Source organism: Salmo salar, chromosome 04 (genome assembly GCF_965601325.2).
Source record: "Salmo salar chromosome 04, fSalSal1, whole genome shotgun sequence".
Classification (NCBI taxonomy): domain Eukaryota; kingdom Metazoa; phylum Chordata; class Actinopteri; order Salmoniformes; family Salmonidae; genus Salmo; species Salmo salar.
The window spans coordinates 47986494-48010424 of NC_138294.1; the positions used below are offsets into that span (position 1 = coordinate 47986494).

Here is a 23931-nt window from a genome sequence, read left to right on the forward strand (position 1 = left end):
TATTCATTGAGTTAAGAGCTGGCCGTTTGATCCCACTATGGATTATGTAATTATTACCAGTTACAGTAAGCAGGGGCTGACATGCAGATAACGAGGGGTAGCCTGCCCTGAGCCTGTATTATAAAGGAGTAGCCTAGTGCAGCCCATCTGATCAGTTTCTCATACTTGCCCACACCCTTACAAAAAAAATTGTAGTTTTGAAACTGTAGTAAAAGTGCAGTAACTGCAGTTGACTGTGGTATACTGCACAGTAACTGCAATTACAATGAAATTACTGTAGTGAAAAACACTGTTATTTTGGACACAGTATTTGCAGCATAATGCGGTTATACTGCACTCTAAATGCAGTTATACTGCAGCGTACTGGGGTTATACTGCAGTGTACTGCAGTTATATTGCACTCTGACTGCAATCTTTTTTCTTAAGGGCAGATCCATCAGCCTCTTGTTTTACAACCTGTATTTACTTTATACAGGGGTGCAACTTTCATGTCCCCCCCCACATTCTGAAATTGCATTTTTTGTCCCCCACAGTTTTATCATTGGAATGTGATACAAACAAGGCAACGGTGTGCTTTAGGACCAGGCGGAAGACTCCGGGCGGTCGGGTAGGAGTGTTTATCCGACAAAAAAAAGTATAATAATAATAATTATGTCCCGCCCACTTCTAAAACCAAAGCTGCGTCCCTGACTTTATCACCCCATCTATATGGGAGATGTGTCGTTGTCAAAGATACCGAGGTCTGTTTGTAACAGAAAGACAACACATCTGGTGCTTGATATACTGGTGTAGTTAATGGCTCTCCTCTGCCAAGCGTAAAAATATAATGATTGTGGCAGCCTGGCAGGCGTCCTCAGGGAGATAGTGGTATCCAATGCAGTTCATTATTTTTCATGCTGCAGATTGAAGTCAAAGCACTGTGTGTTGCTCAGTCCTGTTGTCTTGCTGCAGAGCTCTCCTCCCTAGCTGTCTTCTCCCCCCCATGTCCTCCACTGTGTTTACTAACTGTTTATCTATTGCCTTGATTCTTCCATTGCACAAGTCTGGCATGGTGCTCTAACCCCTCCAGACAGAACCTTTCCTCTGGCCCGGCAGCCAAGTTTGAGACACAGTTTACAGAGCAGAGATTCCTGACAACCACTGCACTGCAGTCTCGGCCCACATGACCTTTTCAGTTAACCCGCAGGGGAGAAGGAGAGCCAGGGTTCACCAGCACACGCACAGACTCAACTGTCTACCCCAAACACACATAAACATAAACACACACTCAGTCACATCTACACAGCTAAGACACACTTGGAGCCCCCTCAAGTGTCCCACAAAGTTTGGAAAATAAATCTTCAGTCAAGAGACAGTTTGTGCATCACGTGTGTCTTCAGGACATATAGGGCTCCTATGGAATCTTATTTAGAATTTAACGCATAGTGGAACACTATTAAGTTGCTCTGTATAAGAGCATCTGCTAAATGACTCAAATGTAATGTAAAATGAGTACAGAGAGACTATCGAGTTTGAAGGTGGTCCGCATCAGTTGTAATTCTCTGAGGAGATCTAAAGCTGTGTGCCAGAGGACATGGTTGGGGACATAAACAGGGAGAGCAGTTAGCGTCAGTGGCAAGGTGGAAGTGAGAAAGATTTGGGGCTGGGAGGCTGACTCACCTGGTCTAGAAAGGTCCAGGGTCTGGTTGTCTTCTGTCCACTCTTCCTGCATCAGCCTGCGTCTGGAACGGACTGGAACCTCATCCTCTCCAGAATGAGACCCGGATGACTCCGGCTCTGTTGAAATATAAGACATTTGGCTTGTCATTTGAGTATTGCATTGCACCGAGGCTCCTCAAAACACTGGTCCAAAGACACTATTGGACACAACATTCAAAGGCTTGTGTTCTAACGCAGATCTGACAGAAGATGAAGAGAAATTTGGACACCTCATTATGGAGGCTGGAGAAAGAAACCGGAGCGGGTCAGCAGAGGAGATCATGTAATCTTTTATGAGCGAACTCTCATAAACCATTCATCTCTGTAATCTCTTCACGGTGTAAATCCCTGTTCTATATCCCTCTGCTGATAGCCAATCTCTTTATTTGGGCTTCAGCTTTGCACCACTATATAAGGAAGGACAGCATCAACAAGGAGGACCTCCACTGCTACACTGCTTGATCTATTTAATTTAACCTTTATGTGGACACCTGCTCGTCAAACATCTCATTCCAAAATCATGGGCATTAAAATGGAGTTGGTCCCCCCTTTGCTGCTATAACAGCCTCCAATCTTCTGGGAAGGCTTTTCACTAGATGTTGGAACATTGCTGTGGGGACTTGCTTCCATTCAGCCACAAGAGCTAGAGAGGTTGGCCATTGATGTTGGGCGATTAGGCCTGGCTCGCAGTTGGTATTCCAATTCATCCAAAAGGTGTTCGATGGGGTTGAGGTCAGGGTTCTGTGCAGGCAAGTCAAGTTCTGTATGGACCTCGCTTTGTGCACGGTAGCATTGTCATGCTGAAACAAGGAAGGGCCTTCCCTAACCTTTTGCTACAAAATTGGAATCATCTAGAATGTCATTGTATGCTGTAGCCTTAAGATTTCCCTTCACTGGAACTAAGGGACCTAGCCCAAACCATGAAAATCAGCCCCAGACCATTATTCCTCCTCCACCAAACTTTACAGTTGGCACTATTTATTCGGGCAGGTAGCGTTCTCCTGGCATCCGCCGAACACAGATTCATCCGTCGGACTGCCAGATGGCGAAGTGTGATTCATCACTCCAGAGAAGGCGTTTCCACTGCTCCAGGGTCCAATTGCAGCGAGCTTTACACCACTCCAGCCGACGCTTGGCATTGTGCATGGTGATCTTAGGATTCTGTGCGGCTGCTCGGCCATGGAAACCCATGTCATGAAGCTCCCAACAAACAGTTCTTGTGCCGACGTTGCTTCCAGAGGCAGTTTGGAACAAAGTAGTGAGTGTCGCGCGCTATGTGCTTCAGCATTCGGAGTTCCCGTTCTGTGAGCTGGTGTTACCTACCACTTCACGGCTGAGCTGTTGTTGCTCCTAGAAGTTTCCACTTCACAATAACAGCACTACAGTTGACCGGGGAAGCTCTAGCAGGGCAGATATATGACAAACTGACTTGTTGGAAAGGTGGCATCCTAAACTCAGCAAAAAAAGAAACGTCCTCTCAATGTCACCTGTGTTTATTTTCAGCAAACTTAACATGTGTAAATATTTGTATGAACATAACAAGATTCAACAACTGAGACACAAACTGGACAAGTTCCACAGACATGTGACTAACAGAAATTTAATAATGTGTCCCTGAACAAGGGGGGGGGGGTCAAAATCAAAAGTAACAGTCAGTATCTGGTTTGGCCACCAGCTGCATTAAGTACTGCAGTGCATCTCCTCCTCATGGACTGCACCAGATTTGCCAGTTCTTGCTGTGAGATGTTACCCCACTCTTCCACCATGGCACCTGCAAGTTCCCGGACATTTCTGGGGGGAATGGCCCTAGCCCTCACCCTCCGATCCAACAGATCCCAGACGTGCTCAATGGGATTGAGATCCGGGCTCTTCGCTGCCCATGGCAGAACACTGACATTCCTGTCTTGCAGGAAATCACGCACAGAACGAGCAGTATGGCTGGTGGCATTGTCATGCTGGAGGGTCATGTCAGGATGAGCCTGCAGGAAGGGTACCACATGAGGGAGGAGAATGTCTTCCCAGTAAAGCACAGCGTTGAGATTGCCTGCAATGACAACAAGCTCAGTCCGATGATGCTGTGACACACAGCCCCAGACCATGACGGACCCTCCACCTCCAAATCGATCCCGCTCCAGAGTACAGGCCTCAGTGTAATGCACATTCCTTCGACGATAAACGCGAATCCGACCATCACCCCTGGTGAGACAAAACCACGACTCGTGACCTTAATTGCCTACCGTCTGTAAGCTGTTAGTGTCTTAACGACCGTTCCACAGGTGCATGTTCATTAATTGTTTATGGTTCATTGAACAAGCATGGGAAACAGTGTTTAAACTCTTTACAATGAAGATCTGTGAAGTTATCTGGATTTCTACGAATTATCTTTGAAAGACAGGGTCCTGAAAAAGGGGCGTTTCTTTTTTTGCTGAGTTTTGAAAGTCACTGAGCTGTTCAGGAACAGGCCATTCTACTGCCAATGTTTGTCTATGGAGCTGTGTGCTAGATTTTATACACCTGTCAGCAATGGCTATGGCTGAAATAGCCGAATCCACTCATTTGAAGGGGTGTCCACATACTTTAAAAAAAAGATATAGTGTATATCTTAATGATTGTCTCCTATGGAAACACATAAGAGGTAGCCACTACCAACCACTGAGATCTATCTGTCCAGAGCAGAGCAGAGCCAGCCAATGGGCGCCATTACCCTCGGTTGTTATGAGACTGCTTGTTCTCTCTCTGTGTCCAGTCTGTTTCATGATCACTGTCCGCTTTGTTTTACATTACAGTCCAATCAGCGTGTTTCACAAGTGTTTTGCTCTAGGCCTGAGCATGGGGGTGTGGCAGCTTTCATGTGGAGGCGTCAAGAGGAGCCTGGGTAATGTGAAATTCTAAAATGGGCCCGTCACAGATGGCGCCGCTGCCGCCATCATTATTACACTCTCACAGCACAACCACACATCACAGAACACAGGGCTTTAACCCAGACCCAGACTGAGACCACAAAACACAGGGTTTTAACCCAGACTGAGATCACACATCACAGAACACAGGGCTTTAACCCAGACTGAGACCACAGAACACAGGGTTTTAACCCAGACTGAGACCACACATCACAGAACACAGGGCTTTAACCCAGACTGAGACCACAGAACACAGGGCTTTAACCCAGACTGAGACCACACATCACAGAACACAGGGCTTTAACCCAGACTGAGACCACAGAACACAGGGCTTTAACCCAGACTGAGATCACACATCACAGAACACAGGGCTTTAACCCAGACTGAGACCACAGAACACAGGATTTTAACCCAGACTGAGACCACACATCACAGAACACAGGGCTTTAACCCAGACTGAGACCACAGAACACAGGGCTTTAACCCAGACTGAGACCACACATCACAGAACACAGGGCTTTAACCCAGACTGAGACCACACATCACAGAACACAGGGCTTTAACCCAGACTGAGACCACACATCACAGAACACAGGGCTTTAACCCAGACTGAGACCACACATCACAGAACACAGGGCTTTAACCCAGACTGAGACCACACATCACAGAACACAGGGCTTTAACCCAGACTGAGACCACACATCACAGAACACAGGGCTTTAACCCAGACTGAGACCACACATCACAGAACACAGGGCTTTAACCCAGACTGAGACCACACATCACAGAACACAGGGCTTTAACCCAGACTGAGACCACACATCACAGAACACAGGGCTTTAACCCAGACTGAGACCACACATCACAGAACACAGGGCTTTAACCCAGACTGAGACCACACATCACAGAACACAGGGCTTTAACCCAGACTGAGACCACACATCACAGAACACAGGGCTTTAACCCAGACTGAGACCACACATCACAGAACACAGGGCTTTAACCCAGACTGAGACCACACTCTGATCTAAGTCGAGTCTCTTTGAGACACTATTTCACGTCAGGTCATGTCCTTTTGAGGGGGGAAGAATCAAAGATGTGGGGTTCAGATATGGGTACATCCTTCCCTCACTCCTTGGGATGAGCTGTCTGCTGCATTGTAGGCATTGGTGCTATGGTCCGCCTCGAACTAGACTGGAATCAGCAATACATTAAACAGCCTTCAAAAACAACTGGGAAGGGAATACCTAGTCTGTTCCACAACTGAATGCATTCAACCAAAATGTGTCTTCTGCATTTAACCCAACCCCTCTAAATCAGAGAGGTGCAGGGGGCTGCCTTAACATCCACAGCACCCAGTTGTTGATGGGGCAGATTGTTCCACCTTGACGGCTCAGGGATTTGAACAAGCAACCTTTCAGTTACTGGCCCAAAGCTCTTAATTGCTAGGCTACCTGCCACCCTATAGTGACTAGGATTTGTTTTATTTTACCAGGTAAGTTGAATGAAAACACATTGTTATTTACAGCAACGAGCTGGGGAATAGTTACAGGGGAGAGGAGGGGGAATGAATGAGCCAATTGGAAGCTTGGGATGATTATGTGGCCATGGTGGTACGAGGGCCAGATTGGTATGAGGGCCAGATTGGTATGAGGGCCAGATTGGTATGAGGGCCAGATTGGTATGAGGGCCAGATTGGTATGTGGGCCAGATTGGTATGAGGGCCAGATTGGTATGAGGGCCATGGTGGTATGAGGGCCAGATTGGTATGAGGGCCATGGTGGTATGAGGGCCAGATTGGTATGAGGGCCAGATTGGTATGTGGGCCATGGTGGTATGTGGGCCAGATTGGTATGAGGGCCAGATTGGTATGAGGGCCATGGTGGTATGTGGGCCAGATTGGTATGAGGGCCAGATTGGTATGAGGGCCATGGTGGTATGAGGGCCAGATTGGTATGAAGGCCATGGTGGTATGAGGGCCATGGTGGTATGAGGGCCAGATTTGTATGAGGGCCATGGTGGTATGAGGGCCAGATTGGTATGAGGGCCAGGACACGGGGTTAACACCCCTACTCTTACTGTAATGGGATCTTCAGTGACCACAGAGAATCAGGACACCCATTTGTTATCCTATCTGAAAGACAGCACCCTTCACAAGGCAATATCCCCAATCACTGCCCTGGAGCATTTGAATCTTTTCCAATGCCCTACCACTAGAATGATACTGTATGATGAATATGCAAAATTAATGCATTTATTGAGTAATACAAATATGTTGCCTTTAGAAAGATACATTAAGTAATTACTCATTTTATTTCCCAAGATTAGACCTATTAATGAAGCTATGGGGTAAATAACATGATCTCAGTTATAAGATAGTGAAGGTATAAATAGTGGGGAAAACTGAAGAATACTTAAACAGATATGACAGCTATTAAAGCAGAATACTAACAGTATCAGAACGTTGGTGTCATTTTTTATTTAACTAGGCAAGCCAGTTAAGAACAAATTCTTATTTACAATGACGGCCTACCAAAAGGCAAAAGGCCTCCTGCGGGGACGGGGGCTGGGAGTAAAAAAAAAAAAAAAAATATAGGACAAAACACACATCACGACAAGAGAGACACCACAACACTACATAAAGAGAGACCTAAGATGACAACATAGCATGGCAGCAACACATGACAACACAGCATGGTAGCAACACAACATGGTAGCAGCACAAAACATGGTACAAACATTATTGGGTACAAACAACAGCACAAAAGGCAAGAAGGTAGAGACAACAATACATCAAACAAAGAAGCCACAACTGCCAGTAAGAGTGTCCATGATTGAGTCTTTGAATGAAGAGATTGAGATGAAACTGTCCAGTTTGAGTGTTTGTTGCAGCTCGTTCCAGTCGCTAGCTGCAGCGAACTGAAAACAGGAGTGACCCAGGGATGTGTGTGCTTTGGGGACCTTCAACAGAATGTGACTGTCAGAACGGGTGTTGTATGTGGAGGATGAGGGCTGCAGTAGATATCTCAGATAGGGGGGAGTGAGGCCTAAGAGGGTTTTATAAATAAGCATCAACCAGTGAGTCTTGCGACGGGTATACAGAGATGACCAGTTTACAGAAAAGTATAGAGTGCAGTCATGTGTCCTATAAGGAGCATTGGTGGCAAGTCTGATGGCCGAATGGTAAAGAACATCTAGCCGCTCGAGAGCACCCTTACCTGCCGATCTATAAATGATGTCTCCGTAATCTATCATGGGTAGGATGGTCATCTGAATCATGGTTAGTTTGGCAGCTGGGGTGAAAGAGGAGTTGTTACAATAGAGGAAACCAAGTCTAGATTTAACTTCAGCCTGCAGCTTTGATATGTGCTGAGAGTAGGACAGTGCACTGTCTAGCCATACTCCCAAGTACTTGTATGAGGTGACTACCTCAAGCTCTAAACCTTCAGAGGTAGTAATCACACCTGTGGGGAGAGGGGCATTCTTCTTACCAAACCACATGACCTTTGTTTTGGAGGTGTTCAGAACAAGTTTAAGGGCAGAGCAAGCTTGTTGGAGACTAAGAATGCTTTGTTGTAGAGCGTTTAACACAAAATCCAGGGAGGGGACAGCTGAGGATAAGACTGTATCATCTGCATATAATTGGATGGGAGAGCTTCGTACTGCTTGAGCTATGTTGTCGATGTAAATTGAGAAGAGCGTGGAGCGTGGGACATAGCTTGAAAAATCATTACTTTAACTCATACTCTCTCAACCTCAAAATCACGAGACTGGCCCACACAATCTCACGCACGTACACACGCATGCACACACACCTCATGATTGAACGCTTCAGCCTGATCATCTGTTGCTTCCTAGCTGAATATGTGAATCCATCCTCCAAGAGGAAACCGTAGACCCAGCTCTGTAGAGAATAAGACCCCTATTGGGTGAATGTTGACCTTATGATGTTCATACAAAGGATATGAATAACTGCATCCCAATGTCCTCTTTTGTTCATACACGCATTCTTTCCCACACAGTTTACATGCATATCCCTGTTCTCACTGCAGTGCAATTTCAATCATCTGTCTTCAGTGTTACTTAATGCAGTGCTTGGTGGAGACGTATTCTCTGAGTACACTCGGGTGATTATCTGGGGTTCTGTGCAGGTTATTGGCTGAGAGTATGCCAGGTTGGAGCAGGGAAAGGGAAAGGGGGATACCTAGTCAGTTGTACAACTGAATGCATTCAACTGAAATGCGTCTTCCGCAATTAACCCAACCCCTCTGGATCAGAGAGGTGATGCTGAAAGTATGCTCCCAATGTGAAGCAGGTGTCACACTCAAGGTGCATAATATTGGGGGAGGGGACAGGGGAGGGGATCCTCCAATCTGTTGGTTACAAATCTCTCTCTTTCATCCCATACAGCCTTTTATCAATATGGTTACATAATGATCTCCTCCAATAAATTAGGTAATCAGGCATATTTAGTGAGGGCAGTATTTAATTGAGTATTTAATGAATGAAGAATGTGACACAGAATGAGCTGACTGACAGATGCCTTTCCCCCCTTAGGAAAGCATATTATAATTAAATCTATGATATGAAAATGTGCTAAAATGTTCATAATTCTAAAACGATTAGTTTAAAATATGTGATACTAAAAACACCCCAAACACACAAGGAACATTAATAAATTGACATTCTGCAAAATTGCCCCCATCATTAATCCTTGTGAACAACTCACCTATCACGTGCGCGAACTGTGAGAGCCAAATGACCGCGAGAAGCCCAACTCCACAGCAGCAGAACCGCTGGAACGGCCGCGGTCTCCCAGTCTGTCCTGCCGTCTTCATTCCGAAGTCGGTCCCTCACCGGTCAAAACATATCTGTTTGCGATCAGCTCGGTTTCCACTTTCCCCTACAACAACTTGAATGTCAAGTTCGCTGATTGTGTAAACCCGTACTAAATCCTCGCAGACTGTGCTCAATTCGGATTACAATATTGTATTATGCCAAGGCGCACCGTGACATCCATGCCTTGAGATCACACAAGATTACAAATGAGGAGTGGGTGGGTGTAGAAGTAACGACAGCACTTACAGCATTCAGATCGGTAGATAGATTGAAAGGTCGGTGACAGCAGATGCAGGTTTAAACCAAAGAGTTGAGGCGGTGGCAAACGACTGGCTCTGAAGTCGTGTCCGTCGTCGTGTTGTGCGCTCCGTTAAAAGTGGGAACCACTAGGCGGCGACATGCAATACATAGAGCAACAAAACAACAGAAAACAGTGCTCAGACGATTTTCAAAGATAGTCTATTTCCTCAAGCAACCAGAGTGACAATTTCACATCTGAACATAGTGGAAGAAATTCTTCATCACCTCTGGATTTATAATAGACACTCGTAGGCCTACTAATGTACTACTGTAGTCAAACAACAAAAGTGATGTGGTTGGCGAAGTGTAAAATTGGACGGGTTAAACAATTTCACAGACATTATATCTGAACAGGAGAGAGGCCGTTTCTTCCCCCTCTCAACACCCACACAGAGACGGACACCAGTGCATGCTGTCTATGTTTACAGAACATCGATGAGTACAACCTGCATCAAGTCCTTGAGCTACGGTATGTCTGGCACACGTTTTGCTCTGGCCCCTAGTGAAGATTCTGCCCGCTGCTCCAACCCCAAATAAAGACATAAGCCACGGTATTGTTGTCATCAGCCCTTCTCCAGGTGTCAGGCCAGGGAAGATAAAGAGCTTCACCGCGACTTGTGTTTAGGAAAGCTTTCCAGAGGACACAGTTCAGGGAAGTGTTTGTGTTATGTTGTCTTGACTTGTTATGGACCATGTGGAACGAGACTTGAAACATGTATTTGCCTTTTTGTATACTGTATGCACTCAGGAAGACATTTAACATAGTCCAACACAGGGCTCAGTGTTCTGTAGTGTTTACTGTGTGTGTATGTGCATGCATATGCAGGAGGAGAGTGTGCATGCGCTATATAGTAAATTCCAGAGGACTTCCATTAAATAAACACTTCCCTTTCTTTATTTAGTCATGTTGTCATTACACACTTTGTGACTTGTGTTTCACATGCAGTAAAACTGCTCAGACCGATGGTAATGCTCTCCATGCCTAGTCTGTACAGTCACCTATAGAACATCCTATATCTACTTCTGAATGGATCAGTTACATGAATGATGGTGATCACATGCAAATGTAATGTAGGCTATTCAACGGTGAACGGTCCAGTTACCGGGTGACTGCAGTCGGGGTTGTGTTTTATTTGAATAACCCGACGGAGTGAAACGAATAATGCAGAGGTTGTAACAGACACTGCAGCGGGTGTCAGGACTGATCTGGAGTCATCATGTTGTTGTCACATTATTATCAACAGGTGGTTGATACAACAGAGGTTGTAACAGACACTGCAGCGGGTGTCAGGACTGATCTGGAGTCATCATGTTGTTGTCACATTATTATCAACAGGTGGCTTTTTATTCGTCTGAATCGCATCAAAAGAACAATCCTCAGTTGGAGATTCAATAAAGGGATATGAGCTTCCCAACACTGCCATTTCTCAGGCCCCACAAAGAAAGAGACATTGACAAGCATAGCATTGACACACCGACCACTTCTAAAGGTACAGAGGATTCTTTATTGCCATGAGCCCTCCAGTTCACAGTACATGAACAACATTTAGTCAATTTACTTTTCTCATGAATGAAATAACAGGTTTGAAGGTGGCATCATACTGAAAGCATGTTTTGTTACAGTACATTCCCTCGGTGTTCCCCTGCCTGGTTATGGTAACGTCAGCTCTTTAACTGGCTGAGCAGAGTGCATAATGCATGTTACCGTTGTGACATGAGCAATGTGTGGCCAGGCCTCCCATAAACCTACACTGGGGATGTGATGTTATGAGGTTCCACTGGTAATAATGTACTGTATTCTATCATCCTTACTGTATGGCCACATGAATACATCCCCTTCCACAACAGCAGCAAAGAGATGACAAGGTGGAAGTAGGGCACACACTGTACTGACAGCATTGGTTTCCTGTAAGGATGATGCAATGACATATAAGGCAAACAAATAAGAGGATAAAATAAAAACATCTGGTCATTGGTTTCCTCTCCTACAGCATGGATGGGAGGAGGCAACAACCACAATGTCTCTACCAGGGATCATTCTCACAGGTTTACTATTGGCTGGGTGGAGATCGTTTGCCAGCTGATGTAGCCTAGACCTGGTGAGTGAAAGGACTACTGCATTGATACCATCTGCAAGGTGTTGTTAGGGGTCACTCAGGCATACAAGGTGTTGTTAGGGGTCACTCAGGCATACAAGGTGTTGTTAGGGGTCACTCAGGCATACAAGGTGTTGTTAGGGGTCACTCAGGCATACAAGGTGTTGTTAGGGGTCACTCAGGCATACAAGGTGTTGTTAGGGGTCACTCAGGCATACAAGGTGTTGTTAGGGGTCACTCAGGCATACAAGGTGTTGTTAGGGGTCACTCAGGCATACAAGGTGTTGTTAGGGGTCACTCAGGCATACAAGGTGTTGTTAGGGGTCACTCAGGCATACAAGGTGTTGTTAGGGGTCACTCAGGCATACAAGGTGTTGTTAGGGGCTACTCAGTCATATACAAGGTGTTGTTAGGGGTCACTCAGGCATACAAGGTGTTGTTAGGGGTCACTCAGGCATACAAGGTGTTGTTAGGGGTCACTCAGGCATACAAGGTGTTGTTAGGGGTCACTCAGGCATACAAGGTGTTGTTAGGGGTCACTCAGGCATACAAGGTGTTGTTAGGGGTCACTTAGGGATACAAGGTGTTGTTAGGAGTCACTCAGGCATACAAGGTGTTGTTGGGTCACTCAGGCATACAAGGTGTTGTTAGGGGTCACTCAGGGATACTTTTTGTGATACATAAATGGGGGTTCAAAGTGCACTGGATGGTTCAAGTCCAAATGATTGTGGAAAGTTATGTTTTTATGCATTGAATGATAGTGATTCACTAAAGTTGGAGATACTGGTCTTAAACCAGCGCTATACGGATCATTTCCTTTAACCTAACAAAAGCAAACACAAACTTCATATCGTCTTCATATAACCCATAACCTTGGGTCCCTAAACCCATCATTTTTGATTTAATGGCCACAGATCCTCAGTGGGAGGATTGACGAGCGGACCCTGGAGAGACCCCATACCAACCAACGCTACATCTACCACTGTCATGTGGCAGACACACCTGTCTATCCTGCAGGATACAGGACAACCTGACACTGTCTGCAAACAATGACCATGAAGAACTGAAATGAAGACACCAAGCTGAGTTACCGTACATTACAATTTCAGGTAGGCACAATGTCTGAGAGAGAAGCCTTCACATGAACCAGTCTGACCATGTTGTCTGTCCTGTCCTCTCTGGAGAGTCCCAGAGTCACTCTTTAAGGCGTACCTAGTGGCATTAGAGACCTTATTGAACGTGAACGTAGGAGCTCTGAATGAATAGCTCAATACTAGAATGATAACGATAACCGTTACCATTTCCCCAAGAAATACTACAACATTGCAGAAATATTTAACCTCTTGTCTTCTTGTATTTGAATGTATATATAAAAACAGATTCTTCCTTAAAACCAACCCCTATCATACCATTTTAACTTTATAGCACATCTAACTGCTGCCTCCCTCCCCTTGTATTGACACATCTAACAGGGAATTCCACATTTGCAAGATTAATAAGTTATTCCATTTTTTTTTGTTTACATACATACACACACAGAGAGGGGAGCTGGGAAGTTACCTGGTGCATTATCATGCTTCATCAACCTCCTACAATCTACAGAACTATACAGAAGAACACAGTAAAACATCAGATATTCTTACACTTCTCCACTCTGCTAATCATTTCCAACAACAAGGCATCACCATTTTAAACAGCATAGCTCCAAACAGCCTGTTTGGGCACATTTACACTAGTCTCCATATTAAACCATCCTGCAATTGAGGGCATACACAACCAAATGTACTAAGTAGCACTGAGCAGTTCAGCTGTACATGTTGTCTTCACATATAGATAAAGTTTAGATTTATAATTTAATTTGAATATATCATTATCTGCTGGTACCGGGTAATCACAGTGACTCTAAAATAAAATTACAAGAGGAAGTAAAATAGTATATACAACAAACAAGAGCTTTGAGTGACAATTGTTGGGCATCCCTTACAGAGCTGTACAACACAGCTGGGTCCAGTGGTTTGAGTTGGGTGTAGAAGAGCTGCCTTGGCATCTTTTGGCAGAACAGTCTTGGAGGAGGAATAATCCCGTTCTCCTCTGATCTCACATTGTTATTGGCGTCATCAGCAGTGGACCTGAAGGTGAGGTGGGGTGAGGTGAAGTGGTGAGATCAAATCCACTTAAATGTTTCAAGCAAGGCATGAACCTGGGCAGGAGGTTAAATATGTGCCCTGTCCCATGCCGATATAGGTGATGCTAAAAGTGCAAGAACAACGCAGAAACACACATACAGTAGGTACACAGACAAAAACATTAGGGTGAAATGGGGGAATCCCTCACCCACAGGCAACCACTCCATTCTGAATTCATTTCATATACACTGAATTGTCATTGTGGCCATCAAACACAAAAGATATTGGAACACAGAAGGCTGTGTTCACTAAAGGAATCCTGTCCAGTTCACATTAAATCCCGACAATATTTTTGTCTAAAAGGAGAGCTGCCTTATGGCAATGCATGGTTCAGTCCAGCAGGGGGTGCACTTTCTACAGCATAGCTTCTACAGCCAGTCTTTCAGGGATAATGAGGATCTCTCCCATTGTTTCATCCTCAGCAGAGGTATTATCCACTTGAATATCTGTTTCAACTCAATCAGAATTCATTCGGTGAGTCAATTCCCTTATAAATTAAATTGTGTCTCATTCACTGGAAGCAGATGTGGAATACTCAAGTCCACAACCCTTGAAATTAAGCTGAGGAGGTATGGAGAGGAGAGAATGGTGTCTCTACACAATGAATTAACCATTCCGTGAGAATGTTGGCAGAGCGAGGCAGGGTCAGTATGCATCATTCCATCTTTTCCAGCAGGCTACCTGCAGGCATGCAATTGTCATTTTCCCTTTTTCCTGTGTAATATGTAGCTCCAAGGCCCTCCACTCTAAGGGTGCCCAGCTGAACTGTTCTCGGTCCGAGACGCTGCATATCATTGCGTGGGTTGAGCAGAGAGGGGAGGGAGGCTACTGTTTACATACGTACATCATGAGACATACACACGCTTTGGGTCAATTGAAATAAAGAGCCACCAAACATGCTGCACACGTGCCACTTCATCTAAATCAACTGGGTTGTTTTAAGCAATTGCTATTCTGCCCAACTTGTCAAGTATGTGAAGCAAGATAAAAGAACCATAGTGACGGCCCCCCCACACACACACACACACACACACACACACACACACACACACACACACACACACCACACACACACGGTACAAAACACACTCTTGGGTAAAGCACAACCATTAGTCAATCTATTGAGAGGACTATCAGATGGTGAGAAATGTCTCAGAGTTGTTTTTTGAGTTGGTTCTGCCCTCATGGGCTTGCCCAGAGGTAAAATGTCATCCTACAGAATGCGGAGTATTATGCATGTGTCTATATACGTGGTGTAGAGCAGGTTGATGTACTGTGCTGGTGTGTTTTATACAATATTGAATGCGCCGTGTGTTTGTGATCTGTGTGCGATCGTCTGTGTGTGTGGGTGTGTGTGTTTGTTTGTGTGCGATTATCTGTGTGTGTGTGTTTGTGTGTGATCTGTTTGTGTGTGTGTACACAGTGTGTACTGTGGTGGAGCTAACAGGGCTTGTTGACATTGCACAGCAGTTCGGTGACTTTGATGAGGCGGGACACGGTGCTCTGGGATTCCTCCTGCAGCCGCTGGTTATTCTGCCTGAGGCTCTGCACCTCGGCCTGCAGCACCGCCTTGTCCTCCTTCTCCTGCCAGGGAGCGGCACACAACAACACCCGTCTGTCAGACCACCATGGCTGGGATGGATGGAGGGGTGAGAGGGGGCTGGGTATGGGTGGAGGTGGAGGTGGGTGAGGGGTGGCTGCATTGAGTGGACAAGACTGCAGGCACACACAGACAGAGGGGTTCACAAACATACAAGCCTTATAGTGGTGGAGGCAGTGCAAGACTGGGTACTGGAGAAGCACACACACATAACAGATGCTTGCACACACACACACGCAAATACAAACCAATTACCTTCCATAAAAGCACTCCATGGGGAGAGGTGGAGTATGGAGGAAATGTTCAGACGGATTTACTATGGCAACCAGTTGTTCGAGACCATACAACCAATTAATAAATCAATCTCTTATTAAAGACCCAGTGCAGCCAACAACTAGACTTTCCTGTGTTTTATATATATTTCCACACTATGAGGTTAGAATAATAATGTGAAATTGTGAACGTTATGATAATGCCATTTTAGTGTAAGAGCTGTTTGAAAAGACTGTCTGAAATGTCAGCCTGTTTTGGTGGTATGGAGTTTTGTCCTGCCTGGTGACATCACAGTTAATAGACCAATAAGAAAGAGAGTTCCAAATCTCTCTGCCAATAACAGCTAGTTTTTAGTTCTCCCCACTCCCAGACCACGCCCAGACAGTCATAGCAAAATTCTTGCTTGAGGAATTGCTCTTTGCCAAGAAGCTATTTTTATTTCTATTTGACCATTATTTTTTATTTTATTATTTTACCCCTTTTTCTCCCCAATTTCATGGTATCCAATTGGTAGTTACAGTCCTGTCCCATCGCTGCAGCTCCCGTACGGTCTCGAGAGAGGCGAAGGTCGAGAGCCGTGGGTCCTCCAAAACACAACCCAGCCAAGCTGCACTGCTTCTTGACACAATGCCCGCTTAGCCCAGAAGCCAGCCACACCAATGTGTCGGAGGAAGCACCGTACACCTGGCGACCGTGTCAGTGTGCATTGCGTCCGGCCCACCACAGGAGTCGCTAGTGCGCGATGGGACAGGAACATCCCTGCTGGCCAAACCCTACTCTAATCCAGACAACGCTGGGCCAATTGTGCACCGCCCCATGGGTCTCCCAGTTGTGGCTGGCTGCGACAGAGCCTGGACTCAAACCAGGTTCTCTAGTGGCACAACTAGCACTGCGATGCAGTACCTTAGACCACTGCGCCACTCGGGAGGCCCCTTTTTGACCCTTTTAATTGAAAACAATCGCAGTAAGGTACATAATTGTTGCCCAGAAAGGATTTGATATTGAGACAAAAACAGCTACATTGGACCTTTAAACAAGAGCAGAGGAATTGCCATAACATTTTTAATGTAGCTGATTATTATACAAGTGAGATTTCTCTAAAGTATTCCAAACTTTAAAATGACTTGCATTCCTAATCAGCAGGGGTCACCCTAATCCATTACTACTTGGAACTGAGTTTGAAATCAGCTATTGCAACCTTCAGAGCGGTGATTTGCCATAGTAAATGCTTCCTGTTTGCTATGTCACACACGGTAGCAACAGAGACAGGAAACAGAGACTCAGGGTAGACAAACAGACAGGGGCTACTACCACTACAACCAGTTTTGCCAACTGTATTCCATTCACACTACCTTTAACTGACTTTTTGTAACCCTCCAAAAGTGATGTGCATTGCCACATCTTCTGTTCACTTGCAGAACAAAGTCATTGATCAATAAAGAAAGGTTGCTTCATTGCAGAAAGTTGGCAACACTGAATGCAGAGTAATGCCAGGTCCCTTTACGGAAAAAACACATGAATTTCACGTGAAGTGTTACAAAATCTCATGTTCTCATGTGACCACGCGCTCTTATGTGAAGTTAATGTGAAAACGCGACAACATGTAAAGCGACATGTGATAACATGAAACTACACATGTGAAAATGTGATCACATGTGAAATGTGCCAATCATGTGATTTTGTGAAATCATGTGGTTTTTCTGTAAGGGATACGCTGCAGTGGATAAGGGGTTTGAGCAATGGTATGAAATGTAAGCTCATTGTAACTTAATCTTCGATAAGTACAGCGTGCCATGAGTGAGCGAGCTATACTTAGCTTGGCCAATTAGCTTGGTGATTGGATTTATTCAAACTCAATCTCAAAAAAGAAATAAAAAATGGAATGAATGCAATGTAATATTGCCTCCACACACCATTGCCTTGTGTAATGGTGTTGATGTATTTGATTGTCTATACAGAGAGTGGGTTCGATCCTGACTGACTCCAGTGCTGCCTGTCTGTCTGCTGTGTTGTGAGTCGTGGGACTCACAGCACATTGACAATAACAATGAATGATAGTTGAAACCAGTTAGGTATTATCATCAATCTGGGTCAATAGGAATTCTCTTTCGTAGCAGCAGTACTGTATGGCCTTGCTGGTTCAACTCCCTAGTGGGCCATAGTGCAACTGTGCCCGAAAGCAAATCAATTAACCTGAAATAACCAGGACTCAGCTTTATAATTGGAAAATAAACTGATGAGATGTAACTCACACAGAAAGTAAAGGAACACATTCTCATCGCCACATCAGATGATTGCTCAAACTGTACTAGCTCAGCTGTAAACCCTCCCCTTCTTGGCAGTCACGGACAGAAACCAAAGACTAACCAAAAGTAGTCTATGTGACACAGCACACTTCTGAATGGAACCCGACCAGCTCCTCCCACAGTCTTCGGTGAGTCCTATTTCTACTGGCCATACTATGGGACTGGGACAGCCCAGAACCAACCATGCTCACTCACTCTCCCAGGGCAGAGGGTGAACAACAGAGCGAAGTGGAAAGGGGTCATCTGATGTGGCAGTTCCCTGTTAGGTCGTCCTCCTTGGTTCATTGTCCCTGACTGTCAATGTCTCTGTGTTGTTTAAATTGATGATAATACTGTGTTAATGGTGAGTTTTCCGAGGAAGCGTAGGGCGTTACAGACAAAAACAGAGGGTAAGACTTTGGCTATGTTGGTGTTATAGCCACAGGGTTTGTGACCAGAAAGTGTGCAGAGTTTGATTCTTTTGAGTTTGATTCTTTTGTGTGCTTTATGTCTCACATGTTTCAAGAACCAAGTTGAGCGAATAGCATTTGCACTAAAAATCCTTGGAATGTGATTCACTTAGTCGGATGCCAGCTTTAAAGTCTGGCAGTGTGGCGTCTCTTGGATATATGAGTGGTGAAAAGGACTTGGTTGGAGGGGATATAGCACATTGCATACCATAGGGTTTCATTTGACCTTCGAGATTAAACACTCTCGTCACTGTAACACAGGAATCATGTTTCACCCAATTGAGAATGTGTTTAAGGACGCTCGGGAGGCTTCCAAACTCTCTCTCTCTCCCCCCTTCTTTCGCTCTTTCTCTCTCCCTTTCTCCAATGTGCTTCTTCCTTTTCCCCTCCACATGCTCTACGTTGTGTAATCAAGTTAACATTACAAGAGTAACTAGTCATTCAGCAGTTGCGAGGACTTCACAAGACATCCCCAAGTCCCCATGTTTCCCAGAGAAGAGCCGGTAAATGGGGTGAGGGAAATGGTGCTAAGAGATCCAGAGGCTGCACACAGGGATGACTGACAGCCTGTCAGACTTTCAGGGTTGTGAGGAGGAACTTCACTTCCAATTTTTCACATCCATGAAGGACCCCAGAGGTGGATTTAGGTTATTGGGTTAATGAACTCGGGGCCTGTTTTTTAGTAGTTCTATTTCCAATTGTTATTGTTCTGTTGTCTTAACACAACAACAGAGGAAAGATCTCATGCTTTACTTGCCTCTACTGCCATTTGGTCGCTTAGTGTTGAGAGAGTGAGCATGGTTGCCCAAAGTCACTCCAGCCAATCTTCTCATCTCCTCTGTTCACCCTGCCCAATGACAAGACAGGTTTCTTTTGCTTGTCCCGCCTGCTGCCCGCCCTACCTCTACATTCCCTCTGTGTGTTTGTGTGTTTGCAGTAGGAGTCAGGGGGTTGGGGGAGGCGGGGGCGGAGGGAGGGGGAGTGTGTGTGTCTGGGGGAGGGGGTCACTGTGTGGGCAGGATGCTGTGAGGGGAGTCTGGGGAGGGGCTGTGGTTGGCCATCTGAATGGGGAGTACCTTTTGCAGGTCGTCCTGCAGCCTCTTCAGCATGTCCTCCAGCTGGGAAACCTTCTCCTCCAGGTGGCCCGGGGAGTCACTATAGGAACATGGGAGAGAGCACACACTCAGCATAATGCACAGACAGGTAACTGCCAAAATACAGGAAACACCAACAGAAAGTGTCTTAATAGGGCATTGGGCTACCCTGAACTGCCAGAACAGCTTCAATGTGCCTTGGAATAGATTCTAAAGTGTCTGGAAATCTATTGGAGGGATGTGACACCATTCTTCCACAAGAAATTCCCCTAATTTGGTGTTTTGTTGATGGCGGTGGATAACGCTGTCTCAAGATCCACTACAGAATCTCCCATTAGTGTTCAATTGGGTTGAGATCTGGTGACTGAGACACACACACTTTAAACCCCACATGCTCCTGTGAGACCCCTCTTTTAAAGTCACTGAGATCTCTTCTTCTAGCCATGGTAGACAAAATAATGGGCAACTGTTCATTTGTATACATGACCCTAAGCATGATGGGATGTTCATTGCTTAATTAACTCAATAACAACCCCTGTGTGGAAGAACCTGCTTTCAAAATACTTTGTATCCCTCATTTACTCAAGTGTTTCCATTATTTTGATTTTGGCAGTTACCTGTAGTTAGGTAGTGTCTGTATGTGTTACCAGTAGGGACCCTTTCTTTTGGTTTGGTGTGTGTATGAGAAGACAGTGAGTAAATATATGTATGTATGTGAGCAAGAGAGACATGGGGTCAGAATGGGAGAGACAATAAGGAGGGAATGGGCTGCCAGAGAAACACCACCACACTGAATCAAGGAGGGAGGCTGATGCACTGACTAAATCAGAAGAAAATGCATGACAGAACAGAGAACGAGTGTTAGTCAGTTCTTCAAGAAAGAGAAAAAAGCGTGAGAGTCGATGAGGAGAGAGATAAGGACAGGCAACATGCCAATGAGCCAGTATCATGATGAGCAACAGAGGCTGAACTATGAGAACTGTTCAACAGTCCATCTCTGAATCAGAAACTCCCACAGCCATAGATCCACACAATGAGTCAGACACCATTTGGAGTTCACATACAGAGAGAAATATGCAGCGGTCTACAGTGACCCACTCTTAGTAGTGTGTGTGTGTGTGTGTGTTTGTGTGGTGTGTGTGTGTGTGTGTGTGTGTGTGTGTGTGTGTGTGTGTGTGTGTGTGTGTGTGTGTGTGTGTGCGCGTTTGTGTGTTTGTGTGTGTGTGTTTGTGTGTGTGTGTGTGTGTGTGTGTGTGTGTGTGTGTGTGTGTGTGTGTGTTTGTGTGTTTGTGTGTGTGTGTGTGTGTGTGTGTGTGTGCGTGCGCGTTTGTGTGTGCGTGTGCGCGTTTGTGTGTTTGTGTGTGTGTGTGTGTGTGTGTGTGTGTGTGTGTGTGTGTGTGTGTGTGTGTGTGTGTGTGTGTGTGTGTGTGTAGCTGGAGCATCAAACCCACCTGTCCTTCATGTCCTTTAGCTTGCCATCTGTCAGGGAGTCTGCTCCTTGGGTCCCATCTCCTGCTTTACGATCTGAAACATGACACATCACTCAACCGTGTTAGTCACTGAGCTCAACCACACAGTCATATAGACCGAATAGAATATGTGCAGTGTTTTATTTTCAACACTGCCACGATTGCCATTTCCCGTGATAATGTGTAAAATATAACAGATGTAGATGTATTTAGTAAAAAAAAGAAGAAATAATCTGTTGTAATCCCATGCAGATGTTTTCTTACCTTCCTGCGACAAGGCCTCTAGGATGCTGCGACAGGCGGTGGCTAGATCAGCTATAGACTGCCACTCCTCCTCGGAGGAATCCGTGTTCTCAGACAGGACTGAGAGAGAAAACAGGGTTTCAATGTGCTTTCATCACAAAAGCATATCTCTGAGGGGAGCAGCAGACCATGAGTGTATGTAGGACAATACAGTATGACAACACAATAGAATTGTGGGATTTATGAGCAGGCAAATTCTCTGGTTTAACAATGACAAAGAGCCACCACCAGGGGGTGGTATCATGATGCTTTGCCGCCTCGGTGGCGCTGGCCGACTAGCTGCAGCGCGAGAGGGAGAAGTGGGTTCTTTCCATCTCTGTGTGTGACTGGCTTCTGGAGTGTGGGGAGGGAAACGGAGACAATCTCCTCCGGAAAAAAACAAAGTATTTGCTGAGAGGATGAGTGTGTGTGCTCTTATAGAAATATGAGTTGCATAGCCTCACGGCAGAGAGAGAGAGAGAGAGAGAGCAGATGGTCCAAAACGGATCCCTGATTTGAGGCAGCCTAAAGCCCACCCCTCCCACCCTCCATCTGTCCCTCCTTTAGACTGGAGCTGGTAGGGGGTGGTAAAGGGGCGGGGGGCATATTGAGTTAGGGGGATAGGGGGCAGCCAAGATGAAAGAAGAGGGACAAAGGGGATGGAAGGCAGGGCTAAAGGAGGATAATGAGGAGAGGGGTTTAGGGGAGAAAGGGTCTGGAGGCTAAAAAACGGATTTGAGGCTCAATTAAAGCGGAGAGCATTTTTGAACAGTTGTAATTGTTCAATTTCAGCACCATTCCGCCTGGCCTTATCAGCTGGTACAGGGTCTGCACAGAGGACTTTTGTTTCAGACAGCTGCCTGTCCGTCCGATCAGCCTCCTAGCCGTGCCTTCACACTCCTCCTCTTATCATAGCTACTCATCTCTCACTCTTTACAGCTTCTTTCTTTTGTTTGACTGCTCTCCCTCTCAAGCTGTCGGTCGCTGTGGCAGAGGAACAACGGTCTGTTTGTCATCGATTATGAGTGTATCAAGATCATTGAGGAGATCCCTCTTCGCTATCGTCCATGCATGCCGTTTTATACAGGAGAAATACATAGGAAGTGGGATTCATAACACATCCCCAACCTCATCGAGAAAGAGGAAGTCTATCTAGGAGAAGTTGATATTTGAGGATGTGCTGATGGAATAGAGGTGTGCGAGGACATTTGAGAGAAATGGGATTGTTATGGAGGATAGAGTGAGCGGTGTGGTGGAATACCCACTCTTGGTGATGGAGTTGTGTAGGCTCAGAGCTCGGGAGTTTCTCTCTGTTCTGTCCAGACACGACAACCGGGTGGAGGACAGGGAGGGGTCACTCGCTAACGTCCTCTCCTCACCCAACTCAGCCCCTACAAACTAGAGAGAGAGAGAGAGAGATGGAGATGGAGAGAGAGTGAAAGAAAGAGACAGAGAGAAGAGGGTTAGAGGTTTATCGAATAGGGAACCTTCATCAGATCACTCACCAGATTGTTTGTCCATGTGTGTGTCTCTGTACCTGTTGCTCATCCAGGGGCACCTTGGATTTAACAGCCAGGATGAGGTCCGGCGTGGCATCTCTCAGCTCCCCTGGGTTCTCATAGATGTGACGTTCCATCTTCACACCCACGTTGTCATACACATGCCTGTCACAGAGAGACACGGGGAGATTGAGACATAAATTATAAATCCGCTGTTTATACTAATGACTTTCCAATCCAATCTGGAGGGCAAACTAGTTCATCTAGTCATCTTCAGGATAGCTCAGATTTGGGCTAAGATTTGAGTTTAGCAGTCTGCTTCTGCTTACTGTGAAACCATAAATACACACACACAAAATACTACCTCGTAAAACCATTACGTCTTAACGCAGGATGACTAGGACGCAGGGCTTAACATTAACTTTTTTTGCAACTTATCCTTGTGACAAGTAGAACAGATTTTTTACTTGTCCAAAAGCTGAAGTCACTTGTCCCCCCCCTCAAAAAAAAGGTCTGTAACACCATTTTTACATAATTGTATGATGCAAGGAACCCCTTTACAAAATAAAATGCATTCCTATCTTTTTTACGATAGAGAATCAGACAAAAATGAAGGCTACACTCTTTGCATATTCAAGTCTGTCTCAAATTACAACACTCTCCTGGAGGATGGTTGACCACCCTTGGTAGCCTATAAAATATTACAACATTACAATTACAAGCAAATACTTTTTTATGTGTTTATCAAATAAATTCCCTCCACGGCTCTAAATTGATGTCGTCCCATTGTCCCTGAGACGATAAGCAATATGTTGAAAGTTCAAAACTCTGGGACAGTTCTGGGGCGAGAGACCCCAAATTTATACAGCCAAAACAAATGTGTATAAATATTTCTAAAACATTTTAAAAAGCAATGAGGCTGATGCAACAGACCAGACCA

At 45.4% G+C, this 23931-nt stretch overlaps 2 protein-coding genes across 8 annotated transcripts in view; both read right to left on the reverse strand.

The window, feature by feature from the left end:
• LOC106603121 (sodium/potassium/calcium exchanger 3) overlaps window positions 1-10149 on the reverse strand; it is a 28960-nt gene extending 18811 nt beyond the window's left edge. Inside the window, exons 1-3 of the mRNA XM_014196383.3 lie at window positions 9684-10149; window positions 9328-9501; window positions 1660-1776 (exon numbers count right to left, since the gene is read on the reverse strand). Of these exons, the coding sequence (XP_014051858.1) occupies window positions 1660-1776; window positions 9328-9436 (226 nt within the window). The 5' untranslated portion in view covers window positions 9437-9501; window positions 9684-10149. The remainder of the gene's footprint in view (window positions 1-1659; window positions 1777-9327; window positions 9502-9683) is intronic.
• Window positions 10150-11219: 1070 nt separating this feature from the next.
• Window positions 11220-23931, reverse strand: part of LOC106603123 (signal-induced proliferation-associated protein 1) — a 42788-nt gene continuing 30076 nt past the window's right edge. For 5 of the 7 annotated variants that reach the window (XM_082974485.1, XM_014196388.3, XM_082974488.1 and 2 more), the window contains exons 11-16: window positions 23030-23156; window positions 22758-22890; window positions 21475-21573; window positions 21193-21265; window positions 19724-19802; window positions 11220-15603 (exon numbers count right to left, since the gene is read on the reverse strand). In XM_082974485.1, coding sequence (XP_082830611.1) covers window positions 15460-15603; window positions 19724-19802; window positions 21193-21265; window positions 21475-21573; window positions 22758-22890; window positions 23030-23156 — 655 coding nt within the window. In that variant the 3' untranslated portion in view covers window positions 11220-15459. Of the gene's footprint in view, window positions 15604-15741; window positions 19495-19723; window positions 19803-21192; window positions 21266-21474; window positions 21574-22757; window positions 22891-23029; window positions 23157-23931 lie in introns of those variants that run through there. The other 2 variants (XM_014196390.3, XM_014196389.3) reach the window with 2 other exon arrangements.